The sequence below is a fragment of the Peromyscus leucopus genome, chromosome 7 (genome assembly GCF_004664715.2).
Source record: "Peromyscus leucopus breed LL Stock chromosome 7, UCI_PerLeu_2.1, whole genome shotgun sequence".
Classification (NCBI taxonomy): Eukaryota; Metazoa; Chordata; class Mammalia; order Rodentia; family Cricetidae; genus Peromyscus; species Peromyscus leucopus.
The window spans coordinates 87,467,273-87,492,081 of NC_051069.1; the positions used below are offsets into that span (position 1 = coordinate 87,467,273).

Here is a 24,809-nt window from a genome sequence, read left to right on the forward strand (position 1 = left end):
AAAACTATGAGACACTAGTTTATTCTCAGGAAGGATTCTTCTGAGGTCGAAGGAGGGCAGGAGCACAAGGCACATTTCACCGAAGAGTCACAGGACCAAATAATTGGCAAAACTTAATTAAAAGTTCAGGTGTTGTGATCTCTGGGGCAGATGATTAGCCTGAAAAGGAAAGCATTTGCTTAGGAAAAGCAACTGAGCACAATAGGTATAATTTATACATGCTAATAAAAATTAGAAATACTTTTAAAACCTCAACAATGCAAACCATTCACAGATACAAATATGTAATCTCAAGACTTGGGAGGTGACGCAGAAGGAACCCAAGTTCAAGGTCAGCCAGGGGACCCTTAAAAAAATCAATAGTACAGTTAAAAGTATATGCTAGTCTTGGAACTTTAGAGATGCTCAAGGGCTTTTGTTGTCCCAGAGATGACCCCTGTTTGAGTCGTAGGGCCCATATGGTGGCTTATAACCATAGCTCTGGTTGTGAGGATCTGACACCCTCTTCTGACCTCTGAGGACACTAGTCATGTCTGTGATGCAGACATACACACATACATGCAGGGGAAACACACAAAACACGTAAATCTTGCCATACTATAAAGAATATAGGCTGTCCTTGTTAGAACACACAAACAGGACTGGCCCAGTGGATAAAACACTCGTTGATAAGCAGGGCACCCTGAGTTTGATCCCTGGGACACACATGGTGGAAAGAGAAACCAATTCCTATAAGTTACCTTATGACCTCCAGCATGTGTCATGGTAGATGAACATACACATACACACATAAATAAATGTGATAAAAAATATATACATGAAATAGTAACCGATAGAGAAATTCAATTAAGTGTACCGAAGATTGCCAAGAAGTGCTTGGAGCAGTGAGGTCATGACGGAGAACTACAGCCACTCAGGCTAGGTCACTTATTTCACACTGTAGGACTCATTTATAATGGCAGCACTCGGGCCAGAGTGCCTTTGACCAGGGTGTGCACTCAATGCTGCTGCCAATAGGAGACAAGCCCTGACGCTGCCTGTGCATGTGCTCAGTGTGCCCTCTCTTTCCTGGTCTCTGTGCTGATAGTCCTGCTCTGAAAGACAGCAGTGTTCGGAAGACTGACTCCCACGTGTGACCCTTCTTCACCGCTCCCCTTGATGAGCCTATAAAACCGAAGGTACAAGGAACAGTCGGTGTGTATGTAGGCTGTTCACTTCTAAGGCTGTACCAGACAACCAGAAATTCCTACAAAACATGTCCCCAGGAATCTTCTAAACCATGAGACCTTAGGTTGCAGGACAGGGAGCTGCCATCACAGAGCACTAGACCCCATCAACCTGTGTAAGGCCTGCTACAAGGCACTCAAGTGTACTGTGAACTGTCACCTTTCCGATGTCTGAACTCGAGGGGATTGGGGTTGGGCACATTACCACACGATCCACAGAAAGAAAGGAAACTTGGCAGCCCGGAAACCATCAGGAGTTCCCACTTGTCCTCGTGACCATCAGTGAGAGAACTTCACCATGTCCCAGCCTGTCTCATTTTAAGGGTGAAAACAGTGAGACCAGGGATGTGACATCACTGCCTGTTGTGAACTGGAGAAGCCAGTCCATCAGTTTTTCTTCTCTGCTCTATCCCCAGCATCCTAAACACACAGCTCTGCACCACAGAAACCTCACTTGTCTCTGTGCCGTGAAAACAAAGCTCAGAGCGCTCACACGCACACAGCTCTGAGGGGTGACTGACAGGTGCGCTGACGAGTAAAGCTTTTGTACTCCATGTTTTTCAATGCACATAGAGTAGACTGAGGCCCGAGGAAATGCAGAAACTTACTGAATCCTCAGGGCAAACGCAGAAGACTAGGTCTATAACCACAGCACCAATGACAACAGTGCAGCTCTCCTGAGTCCAGGCTCGGGGTTCTTTCTCACAAAACTAAACTTTGCTTATTTTGAAAATCATAAAGAATTTTACAGAAGCTAGTTGTTCTTATTTTTCTCATCTAAAACCCCATTAACTTTATGTTTTAAGCTATGAGAGAATAATAGAATTACTTTAGAAGTTTACTTATAATTCTAGAGCTAGGGCTATGGTTCAGTAGTAGAGCTATTTCCTAGCAAGCAAGGTCCAGCTTTCACTTCTCCAATATCAAAAGTGAATAAATACAATTATTACTGTAAAAGGTAAGTGTGCCTTACGTAAATGCTCGATTTTAGTACTGTGACTTCTCACCTGGTTAGCAAGCCATTGCTCTCTACCAGCAACAGTAACTTACCAACAACTATCAGCTGAATGGTCCTCTTGACAGCACCATGGCCATAGAACACTCCACACTGATAGGTGCCAGCATCAGAGAGCTGAACATTGGTTATATTTATAGATGCGTCACCAGACCTGATATCATTACTTGTAAATTTCACGCGTCCTTTCATATCTTGATAGAAGTCATCGTAAATTTTGTCTGCTAAATTTACGATAAACTAAAAGAAAACCAAAACAGGAGGAAAAACAAACATGGGCTGAGGAAATGACTCAGGGGTTAGAATCATGTAGTTCTTTTCCAGAGGACCCAGGACTGGGTCTTAGCACCCCCATGGTAGTTCACAGTGGCCTGGAACCTCAGATCCATGGGACTAAACAGCCTCTCCTGCCTCCACAGGCACTGGACATGTACATGGTGCAGAGATGTACATACAGGCCAAAGACTCACATAAAAATAAAACTAAAAACATCTTTTGTTAAAGCTATGCATGTACCATGTTATCACATAATTTTAAAAAAGAAATAGAAAGGAGAGAAAGACAGAGAGAAAAAAAGGGAGGAAGAGAAAGTAAAGAGAGCTGGGTAGAGAGATGGCTCAGTAAGTAGATAGTTTGATGGACAAGAACTTGAGTTAGGACCCCACTGCCAGTGTAAGAGCCAGACGTGATTTCACAGTCCTGTAAGCTACCACTAGAGTCAGGGTTGGGGGCCCACCCTGGGCCCTTGTTGGACAGTCAGTCTAGCCGTTGGGAGCTCCAGTTTCAGTGAGAGGCCAAATCTCAAATCTCAAACTCGATGGAGAGAGATAGCAGATTACACCTGACCTCAACCTCTGGCTTCCACATGTGTGCCCACACATATACAGATGTATCTGCACACACATGCACTACATTACATATGCAGAAAGGAGAGGAAGAGGACTGAAGAGAAGAAGAGAAAGAAAGGAACACATTATAAGGAAACCTACAATACTTAAAAACACAGAATGATGAAGTAGAAATGGGCTGGTGTGGCCTGGGATGTAGCCTCACAACCCTATTTTTTATTGTTATTTTAAGCTTTGGTTTTTTATTGTTTTCAGTTATATTTAGGTTGAGCCAGGTGTGGTGGCACTTACTTTGGGGCCACCAACCAGCTCCCAAATCATGACACAGAGACTCATTATTAGTTTTGAATGTGTGGCCTAGCTTAGGCTCGTTTCTGGCTAGCCATCTTAACTTAACCTGTTTCTCTTTATATACCCTTTACCTTGGGGCTTTTAACCTTTCTTTCTTCTGTACATCTCACGTGCACAGCTTCGCTGGCTGCCTGGCTGGTATCTGCCTGGCTTCTGGCCCCAGGCATGTCCCTCATTCTCTCCTCCTTCTTCCCTCTTCTTCCCTTCTCCTTCCTAGCCTAGATTTCTCCTCCTATTTATTCTCTCTCCTGCCAGCCCCGCCTATCCTTTCTCCTGTCTAGCTATTGGCCATTCAGCTCTCTATGAGACCAAATCAGAAGCCCTAGGCAGGCAAAGTGAAACATATCCAATATATCTTTCCATAACTAAACACACATCCTTACATTATTAAACCAATGCAGCTTAAACAAAAGTAATACACCTTTACACAGTTAAGGTAATATTCTGCAGGATAAACAAATGTAACACATCTTTGCCCAGTTAAAATAATATTCCACAACACCAGCACTCAGAGGCCAATAGAGAGTGCTGGGTCACTTGGAACTGAAGTAACAGACAGTTGTGAACTGCCATGTTGGTGCTGGGAACTGAAACTAGGTCCTGTAGAGGAGCAGCCAGTGCTCTTAAGTGCTGAGCCAAATCTTTGGGTTCCATATTCCCACTATAAAAGGAAAGCCCAGAGTCCAATGTGATTAAACACCATGAACATGATTAAATAACACAGCCCAGTACTAGAGAAGGGTTTGGTGACACTGGACAGGACCACACGCTTCTTCATTCCTGTATGCTCTTTTATTTCAACGCTCCCAGAGGGTGTAGTAAAAGAATCAAGTCAAAATAAGAACAGGCCACCCTTTACCCCTCAAGAAGGCTATCATAATTTGGCCTGTGAAATGTAACAAAAAAGATAAATTGCTTTTTGTCTTAACACAATTTGGAAGCCAGACATGATGGGACATATCTGTAGTTCCAGTAACTATGGAGGCTGAAACTTGATCGTGATAAAAAAAAAAAAAAAAAAAAAAAAACAAAGGACATAGAACCTGACTTCTGACAAGAGTCTACTGACTCTGGCACACACACCTTTGCTGCCCAGCCCACTCAGTACACCTCTCCTGTCCCTTGCCTGCTGTCACAGATGTTCAAGTCCACATTTTGAGAACTCCCACAACATCCTCTTGTCCCTGATGCATTCAAGGACTCTGATGACTCCTTCCTCTTCTGAAATTCAAGTCTTTCTACCCAGGTTCATAAGTCTAGGCAGTAGGGACTCTGACCATGACACCACATCTGCCTAGTGAGAGTGAGCAGGCACAGGGCAACTCACCATGCGGTTCACCACCTCATTTTCAGGGCCTGTAAGCTGCATCCAGTCAATGAATAGTGGTCCTTGGCCCTCAGGGTTAGGAGTGAACATGCAGGGCAGATGGACAGTTTCCCCTTGGACTTCCTGAACTGTCTGCTCTGGAGTAGTGATGTTCACACTTTCAGTAGAACCTAGAGAGAGAATAACCTGTGCATGACACTGAGCATCTGCTGTCACTCACTGGCCGGCTCCAGGCAGAAGCCAATCAGGAGACAGCATGAGAAGTTGTGGGTGAGACCTGGACCTAGAAGGATGCAGTTCCCACCCAGGGATGCCCTTCATGAAAGTGGAACGCCTGTGGACATTACCTCATCCCATGTGACTCCCTCAGAGGACCACCCACTTCCCAGTGTTGTACAGACACAAGCTTCTGCTAGCAAGTGCTCGCCCTTCCCAGCAGATGTAGACAAGGGAACTAGCCAGAGCTTCTGGGGGTCAGTTTTATCTACGCATGCCAAGGCCAGATTGATTCATGCTAGTCACAGTGCCCCAAGCTCCCTGGGAACTTCGTGTACAGCACCCATAGAGTCCAGAAGAAGGCATATAATACTTGAGAGACTGGAGTCACAGACAGCTGTGAGCAGCCATGTGGGTGCTGGGAATCAAACTCTGGTCCTCTGGAAGAGCAGCCAGTGCTCTAAACCTCGGAGACACAGCTCTACCTATAACACAATTTTTTAAAAGCCTTCCATCTAGACCACACTCAAGGTGTGATATTGAAAATTCTTTTCTGTTTTGTTTTATTTGATGTACAATAATCTAAACACTAAACAAACAATAATTTCCACAAAGTTGGGGTAAAGCTGTATAGATAAAACGCTTGTTAGGCAAGCTCATGACCTGAGTTTGATTCCTGAAAGTCTTTGATCAAGGAAGGAAACTGTCAACTCCTGAACGTCCTCTGAAATCTACTTGCACCCACATGCTGTGGTGCCTGTGTATCTCTCTCTCTCTCTCTCTCTCTCTCTCTCTCTCTCTCTCTCTCTCTCTCTCCCTCCTCTCTTTTCTTTCACACCCCCTCTCATACACAACACACACACACACACACACACACACACACACACACACACACACACACTGTTCTATCCCCAGCATCATAAACACACAGCTCTGCACCACAGAAACCTCACTTGTCTCTGTGCCGTGAAAGCAAAGCTCAGAGCGCTCACACGCAGCTCTGAGGGGTGACTCTGACAGGTGCGCTGACGAGTAAAGCTTTTGTCCTCCATGTTTCCATGCACATAGAGTAGACTGAGGCCCGAGGAAATGCAGAAACTTACTGAATCCTCAGAGCAAACTCAGAAGACAAGGTTCAAAGGAACAACAACACAGTTCTGAATCCAAGCTCAGGGTTCTTTCTCACAAAACAAAACTCTTGACCATCCTGGCCGTCAGAGAAATGTGCAGAGCCATATACCTCCCATGGACCACCTGGCTTCTCAGGACCTCCTGTCCCAACCTTGTGTTGACCAGAGCTTACGAAAGGTGGAACTATACCCGGAAAGCCATGAAGAAAGTAGCAGAAGTTGGGGTATGGGCGTTGTTGGACAATGTGTGCTCACACAGACAGTAGCGGTGGAGTGTGGACACTGGACAGTGTCTGCTCACACAGACAGCAGCAGTGGGGTGTGGACACTGGACAGTGTCTGCTCACACAGACAGCAGCAGTGGGGTGTGGACACTGGACAGTGTCTGCTCACACAGCAGCAGTGGGGTGTGGACACTGGACGGTGTCTGCTCACACAGCAGCAGTGGGGTGTGGACACTGGACAGTGTCTGCTCACACAGAAGCAGTGGGGTGTGGACACTGGATGGTGTCTGCTCACACAGACAGTAGTAGGTCTTGAAAGAATAGAAAGAGAAACTATAGCCCTTGATACTAGTTCCACAAAAGAAAACAATGTTCTAACCCTTTTACAACTTAATCCTCTCCTGAACATTGTACACTCCTATACTGAAGAAGGAAAGGTGATTTGAGAATGAGAGAGAGAGAGAGAGAGAGAGAGAGAGAGAGAGAGAGAGAGAGAGAGGTGCAGCTAACGAACTACTTCTGGCGCACACGTTCCAATACAGAACGAAAAGTAACATGAAAAATAGACAAACCCCCAATTATTAATCCCATTATAAGAATTCCAATTGCCGGGCGGTGGTGGCGCATGCCTTTAATCCCAGCATTCAGGAGGCAGAGGCAGGCAAATCTCTGTGAGTTCGAGGCCAGCCTAGTCTACAAAGTGAGTTCCAGGAAAGGTACAAAACTACACAGAGAAACCCTGTCTAGGAAAAAAACAAAAAACAAAAATAAAAAACAAACAAACAAAAAAGAACTCCAATCAGAAAAACCAATAAGATCCTGCAGACAAAGAATCCAAAGAATGATTGTAGCTGTGTTCAAACAACTCAAAGAGGACCCGCTTGCAGAAGCCCTGCACAAACTCAGGAAGAATCCCAGTATGGAAGGGTGTGGGGTGATGTGCACCTCTGAGGAGCATTGGAATTGATGGCTGCTTGGGAAGAGAGAGGCTGTTTTCTTCAGCGATTGAGCCTCTGAGAGGCTGCCCATACTCCAGTAGATGATCCACAACCCATACCAAGAAGGCTGTACTGAATGACTTGGTGGGGGGGATGGGAGGGTCAAAGAGAGGGAGAGAGAGACAGCAAGAAGTTGAAAGGAAAAATGAGGAGGATGGGAGGGATAGGGGAGGAATTGGAGGCACCAACTGGGGGTGGATTTTATAAAAGTAGATTCTATGCATGTATGAAATTCTTGAGAAAAAAAACACAACTTCACTTATTTTTTTAATTGTCGATGAATTTTACAAAGTTTGCCACAGGCTGGGCATGTTGCTGTCTGCCTTTAAATCCAGCACTTGAGAGGCAGTGCGAGCATCTCTCTGTTAGTTTGAGGCCATCATGGTCTACACAGAAAGATCCAGGCCATCCAGGAACGCAATGTGGAACCTGGTCTCAAAAGACAGGAACCAAGTGGCTGGAGTGATGGCTCAGTGGCTAAGAGCACTGGCCGCTTTTCTGGAGGACTCAGGTTCAATTCCCAGCACCCACGGTGTGGCTTCCAACGGTCTGTAACTCCAGTTGCAGGTGACCCATCACCCTTTTCTGGCTTCCAGACATACATGCAGGCAAAACACTCATAGGCATGAAATAAAATGGAAAAAGAAGCAAACAAGACAAACTAACAACAAAAAGAAGTATCTCTCTTCTTTCGCAAAAGAAAAGAAAGTATCCACTTTGTTTCACCGTGAGAACATTAGAAATACCCCAAAGTTTAAAACTACTATTCTAGAGCTAGGGGTGTGGCTCAGTGTCAGAGTCCTTCCCTAGCAAGCCCTGGAATTCACCCCTAACATAGCAAAAATTCAGTAAAATTACTACTCTAGAATCAAAGCTTTGTTTTATAAATCACCGTGACTATGGCGCTGTGAGCACTCACACCGTTTCTAGGACACCCGTCACTATCAAGAGAAACTTACCAGTGACAGCCAGCTGAATGTTCCTGTTGACAAGGCCAGGATGTTTTTTCACTCTGCACTGATAGGTGCCAGCATCCGATAGCTGGACGTTTGTTATATTTATGGATGCGTCCCCAGACCTGATGTCATTACTGGTGAAATGAATTCGTCCTTTCAGGTCTGTATAAAAGTCATCACAAACTTTGTCTGCAGAATATAAAATAACCTAAAAGAAAACAAAAAAGGAAGAAAAATTAAACTAACTAAAACAGAAACAAATGAGGAGTGCACTTGTGTGTGTGGGTGTGGTTACCTGTGTACGAGGCTCTGAGGTTCGGAAACCACTGGGTGCCTTGCTCTAGATTCTCTCTTATTCCGCTGAGGTAGGTTCTCAAACTGATCCTGGACATAGGCTAGCAGCCAGAAAGGCCCAGCCATCCTCCTGCCTCTGCCCTTCACAGGTTGAAGCTAATAGCCTGAATTACCACACACAACTGTTCAGGTCCAGGCTAGGGATTTCCTTGCCCTTGTGTGTGAACTGTTACCCACCCAGCCGTCTCTCCAACCCAGTGTTGACTTCTGAGCTAAAATGTATGTAATGAAGCTAATAGGTGACATTGGAGATAAAACAAAATACTAAAGAACCATCACAAAGGCAAGTGTGTTACTTGGAGATGGGATCTTTGGGTGTGCCTCATCCTCGGATCTGTCTTTGACTTTCCAGTGTTCTTCATTTGGCTCTGGTCACTTTGACTAGAAAAACTTCTACAGCGATGTTTTTATATGATTTCCATAGTTTAACACTGATATTTTGTAGACTTTAAATTTTTGTTTGTTTGTTGTTTTATTTGTTACAGGTCCTTACTGTGCAGCTCAGGCTGGCCTGGAATTTGTTATGTAGCCCAAGCTGGCTTCAATCTCTCAATCCTCCTGCCTCAGCCTACCTACACAGACAGAGAAGGCTTGCAGGCAGGTGCCACCATGCTCAGCTTTTCCTTTGCTTTTCAAGAAATTAGCTGTAAGAATTAACTTGCAATGAGGAGAACAGACTGTGGTAATGTAGACGATCATCATACTGTGTACATCTCGTGACCGCTTTACTGGTTGTAGGAGCCCATGTAAATCTTAAAATCCTACCAGGGCCAGGTGCAGTGAGGTCCACTTGTAGACCGGAAGTGAGGAGGGGAGGGTGAAGGAGGAGGATGACTGGGCCCTGGACTGTGAGACCAGGCTGGCAACATGGTGAGCTGGAAGGACACTGGACTCAAAGACAGAGGACACTGATTGTCACTTCTGACAGAGTCCAGTGACCCTGGCACACACACATTCCACACACACCCTTGCTGTCCAGCCAACTCAGCACACCCCTCTTGTTCCTCGCCTCCTGTCACACACTTTTGAGTCCAGATTCTCAGAACTTCCAGAACTTCCTTTTGTCCCCTGAAGCCTTCAAGAAATCTGATGGCCCCTTCATCTTCTGAAATCCTGGGTCATTCTATCTATATTCACAAGCCTGGGCAGTCTGCTTCCAGCCATGATACCACATCTGCCTAGTGAGAGCGAGCAGGCACAGGGCACACTCACCACACGGTCCACCGCTTCATTACTGGGTCCTGAAAGCCGAAACCACTCAATGTCCAGTGGTCCTTGGTCCTTGGAGATAAAGGTGAATATGCAGGGCAGATGGACAGTTTCCCCTTGGGCTTCCTGAATTGTCTGCTCTGGAGTTGTGATGCTCACATTCCCAATGAACTCTGGAGAGAGAAACCTATGCATGACACTGAGCATCTGCTGTCACTCACTGGCCGGCTCCAGGCAGAAGCCAATCAGGAGACAGCATGAGAAGTTGTGGATGAGACCTGGACCTAGAAGGATGCAGTTCCCACCCAGGGATGCCCTTTGTGAAAGTGGAACGCCTGTGGACATTACCTCATCCTATGTGACTCCCTCAGAGGACCACCCACTTCCCAGTGTTGTACAGACATAAGCTTCTGCTAGCAAGTGCTCGCCCTTCCCAGCAGATGTAGACAAGGGAATTAGCCAGAGCTTCTGGAGGTCAGTTTTGTCTGTAAATGGAAGGCCAGATTGATTCATGCTAGCCACAGTGCCACAGCTCCCCAGGGACTCTGTGGGCAGGGCATATGGGTAAATTTTGATACATTTTCTGCCAAATTGTCTTTAATTCTAAATTTTTATGAAATCTGATTGTTTTTATTTGTACTTTGTTCTCGTGGCAGTGGTACTGAGGATTGAAGCCAATTTATATTAGGCAAGCAGTCTACAATGAGCTACATTCTTAGCCCTGAATGGTTAAAATTATTTCTGAACAACAAATCTGATGAGGACAGTTTCTAAAGAAACACTGTCAAGTTTCATATATGCAGTATTAGGTTCTTTTCTGCTGCTTTGGTAAGACACCATGACCAAGGCAACTCATAGAAGGAAGTGCTTATTTGGATTCACAGTTCCAGAAGGATAAGAGTTCATCACCATCTCAGGGGAACGGCTGTCATGGCAACATGCATTGGCAGCTGGTGCAGCAAGCTGAGCGCTCACATCTTGGATAGGAAGCAGGAAGCATTATGACTAATGTGATGCTTTTGAATCCTCAAATCTGCCCTCAGTGGCATACTTCCTCCAAGTCCACACCTCCTACACCTACCCAAATAGTGCCACCAACTGGGAGCCAGACTGAGTCTGTGGTGGACTGTCTCATTCTAACCCTGCCCATGTATAAATCCACTAAGTGACTGGCCTAGGAATTGTTTAAGACATTTCTGTCATCCTCCTAGTTCCTTTCTAAAAAGGTTAACCACATTTATTTTAGTGGTTTTGAGAAGGCATTTTAAACTTTCACAACGTATTCTAAGATTTGTATTCTGTAACACTCTCATTTAAGGCAGGCACAGTGGTTCAGGAGGTAAAGGAGCTTCCATGTAAGTCTGGCCACCTAAGCTGGAGAACCAGTCACACACACACACACATACACACACATACACTCACATACATAACACACACTCTCACATATACACACACATACATACATACATACATAACACACATATACACTCTCATACATAAAACACACACGCACACACACTCACATACATAACACACTCACGTATACATACTCTCATACACTCACATACATACACACGCTCATACACACTCACATATATAACATGCATACACACTCACATACATAACACACATATACATTCACATATATAACACACACACACACACACACACACACACACACACACTATTCAATCCCCAGCATCCTAAACACACAGCTCTTACCATAGAAACCTCACTTGTCTCTGTGCCGTGAAAGCAAAGCTCAGAGCGCTCACACACAGCTCTGAGGCGTGACTCTGACAGGTGCGCTGACGAGTAAAGCTTTTGTCCTCCATGTTTCAATGCACATAGAGTAGACTGAGGCCCGAGGAAATGCAGAAACTTACTGAATCCTCAGAGCAAACTCAGAAGACTAGGTCCATAACCACAGCACCAATGACAACAGTGCAGCTCTCCTGAGTCCAGGCTCAGGGTTCTTTCTCACAAAACTAAACTTTGCTTATTTTGAAAATCTCCAGGAATTTTGCAAAAAAAGCAGTTGCTTCTTATCTTTCTTTTTTTTTCCCCCCTTTGGTTTTTTGAGACAGGATTTCTCTGTGTAACAGCCCTGTCTGTCCTGGAACTCACTTTGTAGACCAGGCTGGCCTTGAACTCACTTTGTAGATCTGCCTGTCTCTGCCTCCTGAGTGCTGGGATTAAAGGCATGTGCTACCACCTCCTGACTTATTTTTCTTATGCAAAAATGTGATAGCCTCTTATTTTATGCTATTTGAGGACATTAGGGATATTTAAAAGTTTAACATTATTACTCTAGGCTAGGGGTGTGGCTCAGTGGCAGAGCCCTTCCCTAGTAAACATGAGGCCCCATATTCCACCCCTAGCATATCAAAAATAAACAAATACAATCACATGTACAAGCCATGTCTGTCTTACGTTAATGCTGTGACTTTAGTACTGTGAATTTCACCCTGTTACTGAGAAGCCAGTCTACAAACAACAGTAACTTACCAACAACTGTCAGCTGAATGGTTGTCTTGGCAACACCAGGGGCTTTTTTCACTTTGCACTGATAGGTGCCACTGTCTGAAGGCCGAACATTTCTTATTTTTATGGACGCATCACCAGACACAATATCATTAGTTGTAAAATGTACTCGTCCTTTCAGGTCGTAGTAGAAGTCAGAATGAATTTTATCTACAGCATACAAAATTATCTAACAATAAATCCAAAACAGAAGGGAAAAATTAGCCAACAGAAAACAAAATAAACTAAAACTTACTTCATTAACACTCTGTACATACCATGCTGCCATCGAATCAAAAGTAGAAAGTTTGGAAGGAAGGGAGGGAGGGAGGGAGGAAGGAAGGAAGGAAGGAAGGAAGGAAGGAAGGAGAAAGGATGGCATACACAGGGAAGAGAAACGTGAACAAGAGAAGTGGGGGTAGGCAGGGTGAGAAAACCTACTCAAAGCACCAACTGACCAAGTAGAAATGCATCATCCACGCAGTCCTCCTTGTAGCCCCCCCCTCCCATTTTGAATGGAGAACCGGAGGCTCGACATGATGGTAAATAGCGCAGCCTGATGGGGAATGGCCGGTGAGGTTGGACAGGAACACATCCGTGTTCGTCCCTGTAGGCTCCAGTGTTTCAGCTGCCTCTGAGGCTGCGGAACATCACCAAGTACAAACAACAACATACCACTCCTTTGCTTCAGAAGAAGGCTGACCATAATTACCTGTGGGATCTAATACAAAGAAAAAAATTCTTTCTCTCTTGATACAAAATTGGAAGCCAGGCATGATGGGACACACCTGTCGTTCCAGTAACTAGGAATACTGAGGACTGATCACGAGTTCAAGACCAACATAACAAGCTCCTGTCCAGACTGAACTATAGAGTGAATCATTGTCTTAATAAACTAAAATTAAGAAAAAATACTGCCAGCTAGAGAGATGGCTCAGAGATCTTCCAGAGGACCTAGGTTCAATTCCCAGCACCCACATGGTGGCTGACAACCATCTGTAACTCCAGTTTCATTGGATCCAGTGTCTCCTTCTGGCCTTTGAAGGCCATGCACACAAATGGTGCAATAAACACTCATGAGGCAAAACATACGTATAAAGATAAAAAAATAACCAATCTTAAAAAATACTGCTTAGGCACTTACAATTCACAAATGCCAATAAGAAAAAAATAACAAAAAACAACTGCTTTAGACAGTTGTAAAAAGTTTAAAAACAAACAAACAGAAAAATCAGTCTTCCCCAGAACTTCTATGTCTAAAGCATGACCCGAATACCAATGGCTTCCAGGCTTTCACTATTACAGGCTTTGAGGGCAACAGCGGCAGGTAGATGTAGCAGGTGACAGACTCTGGGCTAAATTTGAATTGGGAAAGAATTGGAGTAATCACCTTGATAATTTCTAAAACTGGTTTAAGGTATCTGTCAATTTTCACATTGCCAATGAAGTCCCTCCCTGTAGACACGTAAGACCTGTAACAGCGGTGCCCAGCTCATAATTACCAGGAGTGAACACGGCTGGATTAGGCGCCCTCCTGCTAAACGTTTAACTCTGGTGATGGGCAGTGCCAGCAGAGTAATTGGCATCCAGGAAGATGCTTTTCCAGGTGGGCTCTGTGGAAACCTATTGAGCAGAAGGGCAACAGTCCTTTTCTGAACTTTGTGTCCCCTAGCCTGCTGATGCTCCCCCTGGAGCTCTCCTTCGATTTCTTCCTCCACATCTCGGGAGCTAAGCTCATAAAAGCAGCATTTAGGGGTCCGCAGCTGGCTCCCCTGAGGAACTGCTGTGTCTTGTGTGCCATTTTCTCGCCGCACCCTCTTCACTCAACCCTTGAGTGTCAGCCCGTAACACTGACGATGCATGCTCATCAGCCTTGTCCACCCCAGCATCTACCCACACAGCAACCCCATGATGGGATGTCATGGCCCTGACGAGGAAGAGCAGGGAGCAGCAGGACCTGGGGAGGAAGCTGGTACTGCAGATGGCATAGAACACAGGGAAGGAGGGATGGGGAGAGCAAAGCAGGAGTGTGGGGAGAAAGCAGGGAGTTTGGGTAGCAGAAGACAGAAGAAGTGTATCCTGGGAGGAGCAGACAAGCCATTCACAAGCCGGGCAATCGCCTCAATGATTGGCATGATGACTTGAGCAAACTGAGGAGACTGCTGAAAATAAGCAGCTGCCTGACTGCCCTGATTAACCACGAACCGGAAGAATACGATTTTCAGAGTTGAAATGCCTACTTCTCTATGAACCGTGAGCAAAAATAAAGTCTCTTTCCTGAAATAGTTATTAGGTCACTCAAGAGATAGCTCAGACCTTAAGAGCATTTGGTGGTCATCCAGGGGACCCAAGTTCCATTCTTAGTACCCACGTTGGAGGGCTCACAACATCTCATAACTCCAGCCCTAGAAGGTCCTGACTCTTTATCTGGCCTCTGCTGGAAACCCCTACATGGGGCACACACACCCTCCAAAATATATATCCAATAATTATTACTATATTTTCATGTGTTTCCTTTCCCTGGGAAAATAATTTATTAACATCACTTTTTGTCCTAAATACTTTATTTTCATTTGTGTGGGGAGTGTGTGTGTGTGTGTGTGTGTGTGTGTGTGTGTGTGTGTGTGTGTGGTTATATGGACCTGTGGGTCTGCAGAGGCAAGTAGACAGCCATGGGTTTCCATCGCTACCATGACCCACCGTATTCCCTTGAGACAAGAGTCTTAGTTATAGTTACTACTGCTGTGATAAACACCATGACCAAAAGCAAGTTGGGAAGAAAGAGTTTATTTGGCTTGTGCTTCATCATCACTGTTCATCATCGAAGTCAGGGCAGGAACTCAAACAGGGCAGGAGCTGATGCAGAGCCGTGGAGGGGAGCTGCTTACAGGTTTGCTCCCCGTGGCTTGCTCAGCTTGCTTTCTTATAGAACCCAGAACCACCAGCCCTGGGATAGCACCACTACCATGAGCTTAGCCCTCCCCCATCAATCACTAGTTAAGAAAATGCCCTACAAGCTTGCCCACAGCCTGATCTTTTTTTTTTCCTTTTCTTTCTTTCTTTTTTTTTCTTTTTTTCGAGACAGGGTTTCTCTGTGTAGCTTTGCGCCTTTCCTGGATCTCGCTCTGTAGCCCAGGCTGGCCTCGAACTCACAAAGATCGACCTGCCTCTGCTTTCCAAGTGCTGGGATTAAAGGCGTGTGCCACCACCACCCAGCCCACAGCCTGGTCTTATGGAGACATTTTCTTAATTGGGGTTCCCTCCTCTCCAATGAATGACTCTAGTTGTATCAAGTTGACATAAAACTAGCCAGCACAACAAGGTCTTCATTGAAGCAGCTGACACAGAAACCAGCAGGCCTCCACAATCCTCTCGTCTCTCCCCTCTGTCCCAGTGCCCTTGTTACAGGCGTACATTTCCACACACAGCTTTCTAGAGGAGTGCGAGGGATCTGAGTTCCGGTCTGCACAGCAAGCCCTCTTACCCACTGAACAATCACAGTGTCCAGTCCAACACGGCTTAGTTTTTTTAAGTAAATGTGTCAGATGAAGCTGTTATAAAACATTCTAAATAAAATAAAATACTAAGCCATCCAAAAGACAAGTGAGCCAGTACTTGGACATGGATAGGACCATCGGGTGAGCCCCCTTAGAGTGATCATTGACTTTCCTGTGTTCTTTATTTGGCTCTGATCACTTGGGTTAGAAAAACTTCCACAGCGATGTTTTACATGATTTCTATAGTTTAACACTGATATTTTAGAGACATTAAATTTTTGCTTGTTCTTTGTTTGCTTACTTGCTAGGGGGTTTTACTGTGCAGCTCAGGCTGACCTAGAATTTGCTATGTAGCCCAAGCTGGCCTCAAACTCAATCCCCCTGCCTCAGCCTACCTACACAGAGAAGGCTTGCAGGCAGGTGCCACCATGCTCAGCTTTTCCTTTGCTTTTCAAGAAATTAGCTTTAAGAATTAACTTGCAATGAGGTGTAGTGGGTAGCCATTCCAGCTTTGATCTGGAAGTTCCAACCCCCATTGAGACTCTGGCAACTGTCACACCTATGAGGCGGGGCCAGGGGAGGCGCCTGGAGACCCGAGATCTGGATCGGCGAGCACTCTCTCTGTTCCGGGACCCTGAACGGTGGAGGTGGACCGAGCAGAGCTCCAGAGAACACCGCTGGACTGCGATACATCTTCCCCAGACCCTGCGACCTACCTTTCCCTTTTTGTAAGTTACCCACTAAATAAATCTTCCTTTTAACTAAGTGGAGTGGCCTTAATAATTTCACCAATAATGAGGAGAACAGACTGTGGTAATGTAGACGATCATCATACTGTGTACATCTCGTGACCGCTTTGCTGGTTGTAGGAGCCCATGTAAATCTTAAAATCCTACCAGGGCCAGGTGCAGTGAGGTCCACTTGTAGACCGGAAGTGAGGAGGGGAGGGTGAAGGAGGAGGATGACTGGGCCCTGGACTGTGAGACCAGTCTGGCAACATGGTGAGCTGGAAGGACACTGGACTCAAAGACAGAGGACACTGACTGTCACTTCTGACAGAGTCCAGTGACCCTGGCACACACACATTCCACACACACCCTTGCTATCCAGCCAACTCAGCACACCCCTCTTGTTCCTCGCCTCCTGTCACACACTTTTGAGTCCAGATTCTCAGAACTTCCAGAACTTCCTTTTGTCCCCTGAAGCCTTCAAGAAATCTGATGGCCCCTTTCTCTTATGTGTTGTTGGTTGTTTTATTACTCATTACTCTTTTGGGAGGCCCACCACCCAGCTCCCAAACAAATCACACACCGAGATGTATTCTTACTTATGTTTGCCTGGCCTTAGCTTGGCTTGTTTCTAGCCAGATTTTCTTATCTTTAATTTATCCCATCTACCTTTTGCCTCTGGCCTTTTTCCTTTTCATACTTCTGTAAACTTACTCTCACTCTTACTCAGTGGCTGGCTGGGTGGCTGGCCTCTAGTGTCCTCCTCTCCTAGTTCTCTTGCTCCTTATCCTCTCCTACCAGATTTCTCCTTCTGTTAATTCTTTCTGCCTGCCAGCCCCACCCATCTTTTCTTGTGCCTCCCTCTTGGCTGTTCAGCTCTTTATTAGACCATCAGGTGTTCTAGCCAGACACAGTAACATAGCTTCACAGAGTTAAATCCAAAATAAAAAAAAAAAAATTAGCACACCTTAAAATAATATTCTACAACACTTACAAAATCTTGGATTATTCTATACATATGCACAAGCCTGGGCAGTGGGTCTTGCAGCCATAATACCAAATTTACCTCGTGAAAGTGAGCAGGCACAGGGCACACTCACCACATGGTCTCTCGCCTCATTAGGTCCTGAAAGCCGAAGCCACTCGATGTCCAGTGGTCCTTGGTCCTCAGGGTTAAGAGTGAACATGCAGGGCAGGTGGACAGTTTCCCCTTGGGCTTCCTGAATTGTCTGATCTGGAGTAGTGATGCTCAAACTTCCTGTGATATCTGGAGAGAGAAACCTGTGCATGACACTGAGCATCTGCTGTCACTCACTGGCAGGCTCCAGGCTGAAGATAGGAGATAGGATGAGGAGACGTGGGTGAGACCTGGACTTGGAAGGATGCAGTTTTACTTTGTGCTTTCATGAAAGTGGAACGCTTGTGGACATTACCTCATCCTATATGACTCCTTAGGGGCACCACTCAATTCCCAGTGTGGTAAAGACACAAGCTTCTGCTAGCAAGTGCTCACTCGTGTCAACAGATGTAGACAAGGGAACTAGCCAGAGCTTCTGGGGAGTCAGTATTGTCTATAAGTGGATGAACTGGACAAAGAGCCCTAGGCTCCCCAGGGATACTGTTGGCAGGGCACACTCCCTGTACAAACACTTTCACTGTCCACTATTTCTCACAAACCAAGAGTACTTGGTTTGATAGGCTGCCACTGTCCTTTTTGTGTTCCCCTCACTGAATGGAGACATGTCCTTGCCTTGGTCCTTCTAGATGGGTCAAGCTGCTCCTCTAGAAACTGACAAATACCTCCTCGGTGGGAGAAGATGGTTCCTAGCACTGAGTGTATCACACTTCTCTGCTTCTTCAGAACCATCCCTTAAACTGCTGGAACAGTCTTTCTCCTCAGGACAACCAAGGCTGTACAGATAAACACCACCACAGAATACAAACCAACCAAACAAAAAGACAGCTACTGGAGGAAGCAGTTGGGGCAGGAGAGCTGCCATGTGCCTTTAGCTCCCAGCCCTGAAAAACCAGAAGCTCCAAGAGCTCTGTGTACTGGAGCTTGCTCTCTAACAAAAAAAACCCTGCGGTTTCATGACTTATTTTTGAAATGCACTTCTCCAGAGCAATGTTTGTAATTCCAACTTCACTTATAAATTAATAAAATTTGTCGATTTCAGTATGTGAGGCTGTGTAAAGGAGTTTTTCAGAGAGAGAGAGCTGGAGAGAGAGAGAGAGTGTTTGTATTTGGGAAAGAGCACAGTTAAACCACAAACATTCTGGGGGACTGTGTAGACACACAAATTGGTTGAAAAATCAGCCTGCTAGTGAAATGGAGAGTGTCACATTCCCTAGGCCACACCCAATATAAACCAATACCAAATGTATCATCAAAAATACAAAATATATTAAAATGTAGATTATGTGAAATTTCTTATGTTTACCCATATTAGAGAAACAGGTATCTTTAAAAATTGAAAAAGTTTTAGAACAAACAAACAAAGGAATGCACACACACACACAAATACTGGAAGTGGTGGGGTTCAGTGGGAAAAGGTAATCTTTTTAGTAAGATATGACATGACCATCATATTTCCCATGAAGCAGAAATTGAATAACTATCTGGTGGTTTTAATAATCCATTCCATCCAGATATGAGGTTAAATTGTGCTGGGTGTGGTGGCCCATGCTTCCAACAGCAGCAGGGAGGACACAGAGAATAGGAAGGGTTCAGGTCGACACTGGCCACACTGACCTTTGGTAAACCTGACAGAGAGGTAAACTGGGAAAGGTAACATGTGAAACTATGAGGAGCAACTGAGTGTGGCTGTGCATGCCTGTAATCCAGGTGAGGGCAGCTGGATCAGGAGTTGGAGCCCACACACAGCTACACAGGAAGTTCAAGGACAATGGGGCTGTAGGGACAGTGTCAAAGAGATCAAAAAGTAAAGAGGGACCGGAGAGATGGTTCAGCCCTTAGAGTAGTGATTCTCAACCCATGGGGAAAGGCCACTTTGAGGGGTCAGAGGTCCCATGTCAGGCATACTGCAGAGCAGATATTTACAAAATAGTTCATTACAGTAGTAAAATTACAGTTATGAAGTAGCAACAGAAATAATTTTAGGATTGTTTGTCCTCAAAATGTGAGGGTCCCAGCATTAGGACGGTGGTGAACCATTCACTTGGAAGGACTGTCTGCTCTTGCGGCGCCCACAGGATGGCACTTAACCACCTGTAATGTAACTACAGTTCCAGAAGATCTCTAAGACCCTCTTCTCTCCAGGCTCTTGTATGTCCCAAGTGCATGTACACTAACAAAGGTCTAAAACTTGCACATAAGCCAATGAAATATAAATAAATAAAGGTTTGACATAAAAAAAATGGAAAAAACCCACAGAGGTTAAGAATTTCTTCTACAGGGAGTGTGTGTGGTGTCTAGTCTTGGTTGTCATCTTGATTACGTCTGGAATTAACTAAACCCCCAGAGGTCCAGTACACCTGTGAGGGATTTTTCTTGACTGAATCATTTGAGGTGGTAGGATCCAGTCTGAATCTGGTTCTTTAGAGGTGGAAAGACCCCCCAGCACAGCAGGAGAAGGAAGGTATTGGTACATGCACCCCAGCCTTTGGGAGGTAGAGACAGTCAATCAGAAGTCCAAGGTTATCCTCACTGCATAGTGTGTTTTGGGCCAGTTGGGTTGGGTACATGACACTCTTGCTGAAAAGAAATGCTGAAAGTATTTCTAAAGTCCTTGGAGTACTTTGAGGAATAATTAGGAAAAGGAACAGAGCCAGCAAGAGGAGAGGGTTGTGGGGCATGAATGAAATCAAGGTCTATTTCACACATGTGTGAGAATGTCCTGAGGAAACCCAGTATTTTGTATAGTTGTTAGGGGGAGGAGAGGAACAGATGGAGGGAAGACTTTTGGGAGAACTTTTCCAAGAAGATCACTCAGCAGGGCAGACAGAATCATCACATGACTGTCTTCTTCTCATTTAACAGAGTTTCCCAGTGGATATCCATAGATCAACATAGTAAATCCAATGATATACTATTTATGTGGAAAGAAACATTCAATGAAAATAAATGAGAAAGCCTGGTAACCTCAGCCATCAGGATCTTAGGCCTACATCTCCAGTATGCCAGATGGATTACCTGACCCCTGTTAGATATAAACAAAGAAATAAGTAGATAAGTAAGTAAGTAAATAACCAAACAAACAAACAGGCCCAATAAGGGACTGGGCTTGGCCCTTAGCTCTAGTGTTTGTCTGGCATGTATGAGGATGAGCTCCTCCCACAGGGGAAGGTAAAGAGAGAGGAGGAGGGAAGACAGAGAGAGAGAGGGAGAGAGAGAGAGAGAGAGAGACAGAGACAGAGACAGAGACAGAGAGACAGAGACAGAGAGACAGAGACAGAGAGAGACAGAGAGACAGAGACAGAGACAGAGAGACAGAGAGACAGAGACAGAGACAGAGAGAGTTATAAAGAGTAAAACTGGTTTCAGGTGTCAATCACAGGGCATAACAAAATAATAGAACAAGAAAAAAATATCAAAGATGCCACTTACAAATTAAGCAGGACTATGCTTAATTTCCATTTTCAACACAAACCAAGTTTTGAATTTTGAAAGGTTTCTTTTCTACCCCTGACGACCTTTAAGGATAAACTAATCATGTCTGAGAGACATGGTTTCATGGGTCCAGCCTAGCCTGGAATTTGCCTTTTCCACAGGCTGGCCTAGTACTCCCCATGCAGCAGGCTGGCCTTGAACTCCTGATCTCCCTGTCCTTGTCTCCCAAGGTTTGTTTCTGGGGTTATGGATGTTCTAAAGTACTCACACTAATACCTTTTTAAAATTTCTTTCTGGGAATGGAACCATTTGACCCCAGCATGGGAGGCAAACACTATATCCTAAGGGTATTTTCTGAGATCAGTTCTTTGCCCGTGATACTATATATATCTGATATTGATTTTTAATTAAATTAAAAAATAGCCATATACAATAATTTAGCCACTGGCTTTTATTACCAACCTTGACCTCCAACAAACACCTCAAATTTCACTTTGTTAATTTCCATTTCCGTTTTATTTTAGGAATGAAGTAAATTTCTAAGGTGGGGATGGGACTAAGAATTCAAGAGAATGTAGGGGAGGTGGGAAAATGGTTTTTCTGTTTGTGTGTGTTTCCAAAAATAAGGTAATGTAGACCATAAGGACATCCCAGGGTCAAATCCTTCTCTCCACCACCACCACCACCCTATACCTTTCATGTGCATTTGCGTGTGAGCACGAACGCACACACACTCACACACACACACACACACACACACACACTTGTATACAGGTGGGTTCTTGAAGGTCAAGGGCCTCACCCTCCCTGGTCTCTGCCCTGCCTGGGCAGGGATTCTTTGGAAGCAAGGCTTATAAAGGGAATTTTGATGCATTTTCTACCAAATAGACCTTAATTCTAACTTTTTATGAAATTTAATTCCATACTTTTTTGCTGTTGTTGCTGTTTGAGACAGGCTTTCTCTGTGTAGCCCTGGCTCTTCTGGAACTCCCTCTGTAGACCAGTCTGGCCTTAAACACTCAGAGATCTGCCTGCTTCTTCCTCCCGAGTGCTGGGATGTGGATCTCCGTGAGTCTGAGGCCAACCTAGTCTACATAGTGAGTTCCAGGACTACTGAGGCTGTTTTAACACCCTCCACCCTCACTACCACCCGACCAAAAAAAAAAGACAGCCTTCAGAAGCCATGGATATCTTGTGCTTCCTGATGTGAGAAGATGCAGCAATGCTTCTGTACCCTTGTTGATGCAAGTTCTGGAAGACAGCCAGGGTGGAAAGCTATTAAGTGCACTTCATCACAGGTGCTGTTACTAGGTAAATATTCTGTTATTTCTAATAACTCAGTTTCATCTCTACATCCAGTGCTAGGGCAATTGACCCACCCATGCTCACTTCCTGTAACTGTTTATTGCCTCTACCTGTACTAGCCATATGGTACTTGGCATATTCTGGCTTGAATTTTCTTTATCTTTATAACTGTTATGGTGAAACTCACCGGAAGAGTTTTATCACAGCTCATGATGGTTATGTTGTCTTTCAAAACTACCTTGTACCCTTGGGACTTTTAAAAACACTTATCCTGGTGAAGCTTTAAATCATTAGCCCAATTGAGATAGGAGGAATTTTAGATTCCTCTGTATTCTATTGTAGCTGTTTTCGTATTGAAGAGAGCTGGTATCTCAACGTACATTTGGTCACTTATAAAAATAGTCAATGAGTTCCCCCTAAGTTCGATTCCTGGAATGGGGATTCTGAAAAATGCACTAATGTGCCAGAATAGACCCCTGAAATTTCAACAGCTTTCTTACAAAGTACAGTTTATTGCCAGTATTTAACTTCTCTAGGAATGAGTATTTTATGTTTCAAGAGAAGATTGAATTTCTAAGTATACTCCAGTATGAAAAGGTCACCTAAAGTGAATGAGGATATAGCCCCCAAATACAGAGATACAAATACATAAATGAAGGCTGTGAGATGATTCAATGGGTGGGCACTTACCACCAATCCTGACAACCAGAAATGGATCCCAGAACCCATGTGGTGAAAGGAAAGAAATAACTCTTGCAAACTCTTCTCTGACTTCCACAAGTGTGCTGTAGCACACACATGCACATGTGCAACACATACACACAAATAAGTAAAATGTAAATATTAAAAACATATACATGTATATGAGAACAGATACTTTTCTAACTAACAAGGAAATGTCCTGGCTTCTGTATGTCACCACAGTTTTTATTTTATAGACTCAAACAAAAATTTAATTATCTCTGTTAAACATTAAACATGTAAAAGCCCAAACTTTCCTGATTTATGCTCCGTTCTTACCCCACTTCCAGTCATCAGAAGAAAATACAACTTAGTTCTCAAAACATATCTTTCACTCCTTCATATTTGATACTCAGAAATGCTTTTGTTTTTAAAAGACTGCCTTCCAGGCTGGGTGTGTAGCTCAGCTGGGAGAATGCCCGCCTAACACAATACCTGGGTTCTGTGTCTTACACTGAGTAGAACTAGGTGTGGTGGTTCACACCTGCAATCCCAGCCCTCAGGAAACAGAGACAGGAGGATCACAGGTCCAAAGTCATCCCCAGCTAACAAAGGATGTTTGAGGTCAGCCTGGGGTATGAACCTTTTTCAAAATTAATCCAATTAATCTTTAATTTAACTTAATACTGCCTTAAGAAGAGCACATGTGTATGTACAATTATCTGAAAGGATGGGCGTGAGGCTGTTCACACCAGTTATTTTTGAGAGATGAGACTTTAAGAAAGATGACTTTGCACCAGCAAGCAGGTGAGAGTCCTGCCTCTAGGCTGCACCACCACCCAGCCATCCACTGGACTCTGTCCCTACAAGTCCCACTCTGCCACCCAACCCCATGTACCTGAACATCCTCCCTGTAGCCAGCCCTCCCCTGCAACCTCAGCACACTACATACACACAGGTGCAACCCACAGCAGTTGGAAGAACAGATGAGTAACTGCCAGTGTAAGAATACAACTGAAAGAGCAAGACAGCACCACCAGAACCCAGTGATCCTACAACAGCAAGACCTGAACATTCCAATGCAGCTGAAACACAAGAAAATGACCTTAAAAATAACTTTACGAAGATGATAGAGGCCCTTAAAGAGAAGTGAAAAAATCCATTAAAGAAACTGAGGAAAAGACAAACAAAAAATTGGAAGAAATCAATAAATCTCTTAAAGAAAGCTAAGAAAGACAAGAAAAAAAAAACGAACAGGTGAAGGAAAGGGTTCAAGACTTGAAAATTGAAATAGAAACAATAAAGAAAACACAAACTGAGGGAATTCTGGAAATGCAAAATCTGGGAAAGCTAACATGAACTATAGATGCAAGCATCACCAACAGAATACAAGAGATGGAAAAGAGAATCTCAGGTGTTGAAGCTTTGATAGAGGAAATAGATTCATCAGTCAAAGAAAATGTTAAATCCAATAAACTCCTAACACAAAACATCCAGGAAATCTGGGACACCACGAGAAAACCAAACCTAAGAATAATAGGGACAGAAGAAGGAGAAGAATCTCAGCTCAAAGGCATAGAAAACATATTCAACAAAATCATAGAAAAAAACTTTCCCAACCTAAAGAAGGACATGCCTATAAAGGCACAAG

General features: G+C 44.4%; 1 protein-coding gene across 5 annotated transcripts in view; it reads right to left on the reverse strand.

Moving 5' to 3' along the window:
- LOC114693581 (coxsackievirus and adenovirus receptor homolog) overlaps positions 1 to 24,809 on the reverse strand; it is a 44,645-nt gene continuing 19,836 nt past the window's right edge. The window contains exons 2-8 of one of the 5 annotated variants that reach the window (XM_037207864.1): positions 17,703 to 17,883; positions 12,363 to 12,567; positions 9,858 to 10,027; positions 8,295 to 8,499; positions 4,768 to 4,937; positions 2,277 to 2,481; positions 1 to 159 (exon numbers count right to left, since the gene is read on the reverse strand). In XM_037207864.1, coding sequence (XP_037063759.1) covers positions 155 to 159; positions 2,277 to 2,481; positions 4,768 to 4,937; positions 8,295 to 8,499; positions 9,858 to 10,027; positions 12,363 to 12,567; positions 17,703 to 17,883 — 1,141 coding nt within the window. In that variant the 3' untranslated portion in view covers positions 1 to 154. Of the gene's footprint in view, positions 160 to 931; positions 1,165 to 2,276; positions 2,482 to 4,767; positions 4,938 to 8,294; positions 8,500 to 9,857; positions 10,028 to 12,362; positions 12,568 to 17,702; positions 17,932 to 24,809 lie in introns of those variants that run through there. The other 4 variants (XM_037207861.1, XM_037207862.1, XM_037207863.1 and 1 more) reach the window with 4 other exon arrangements.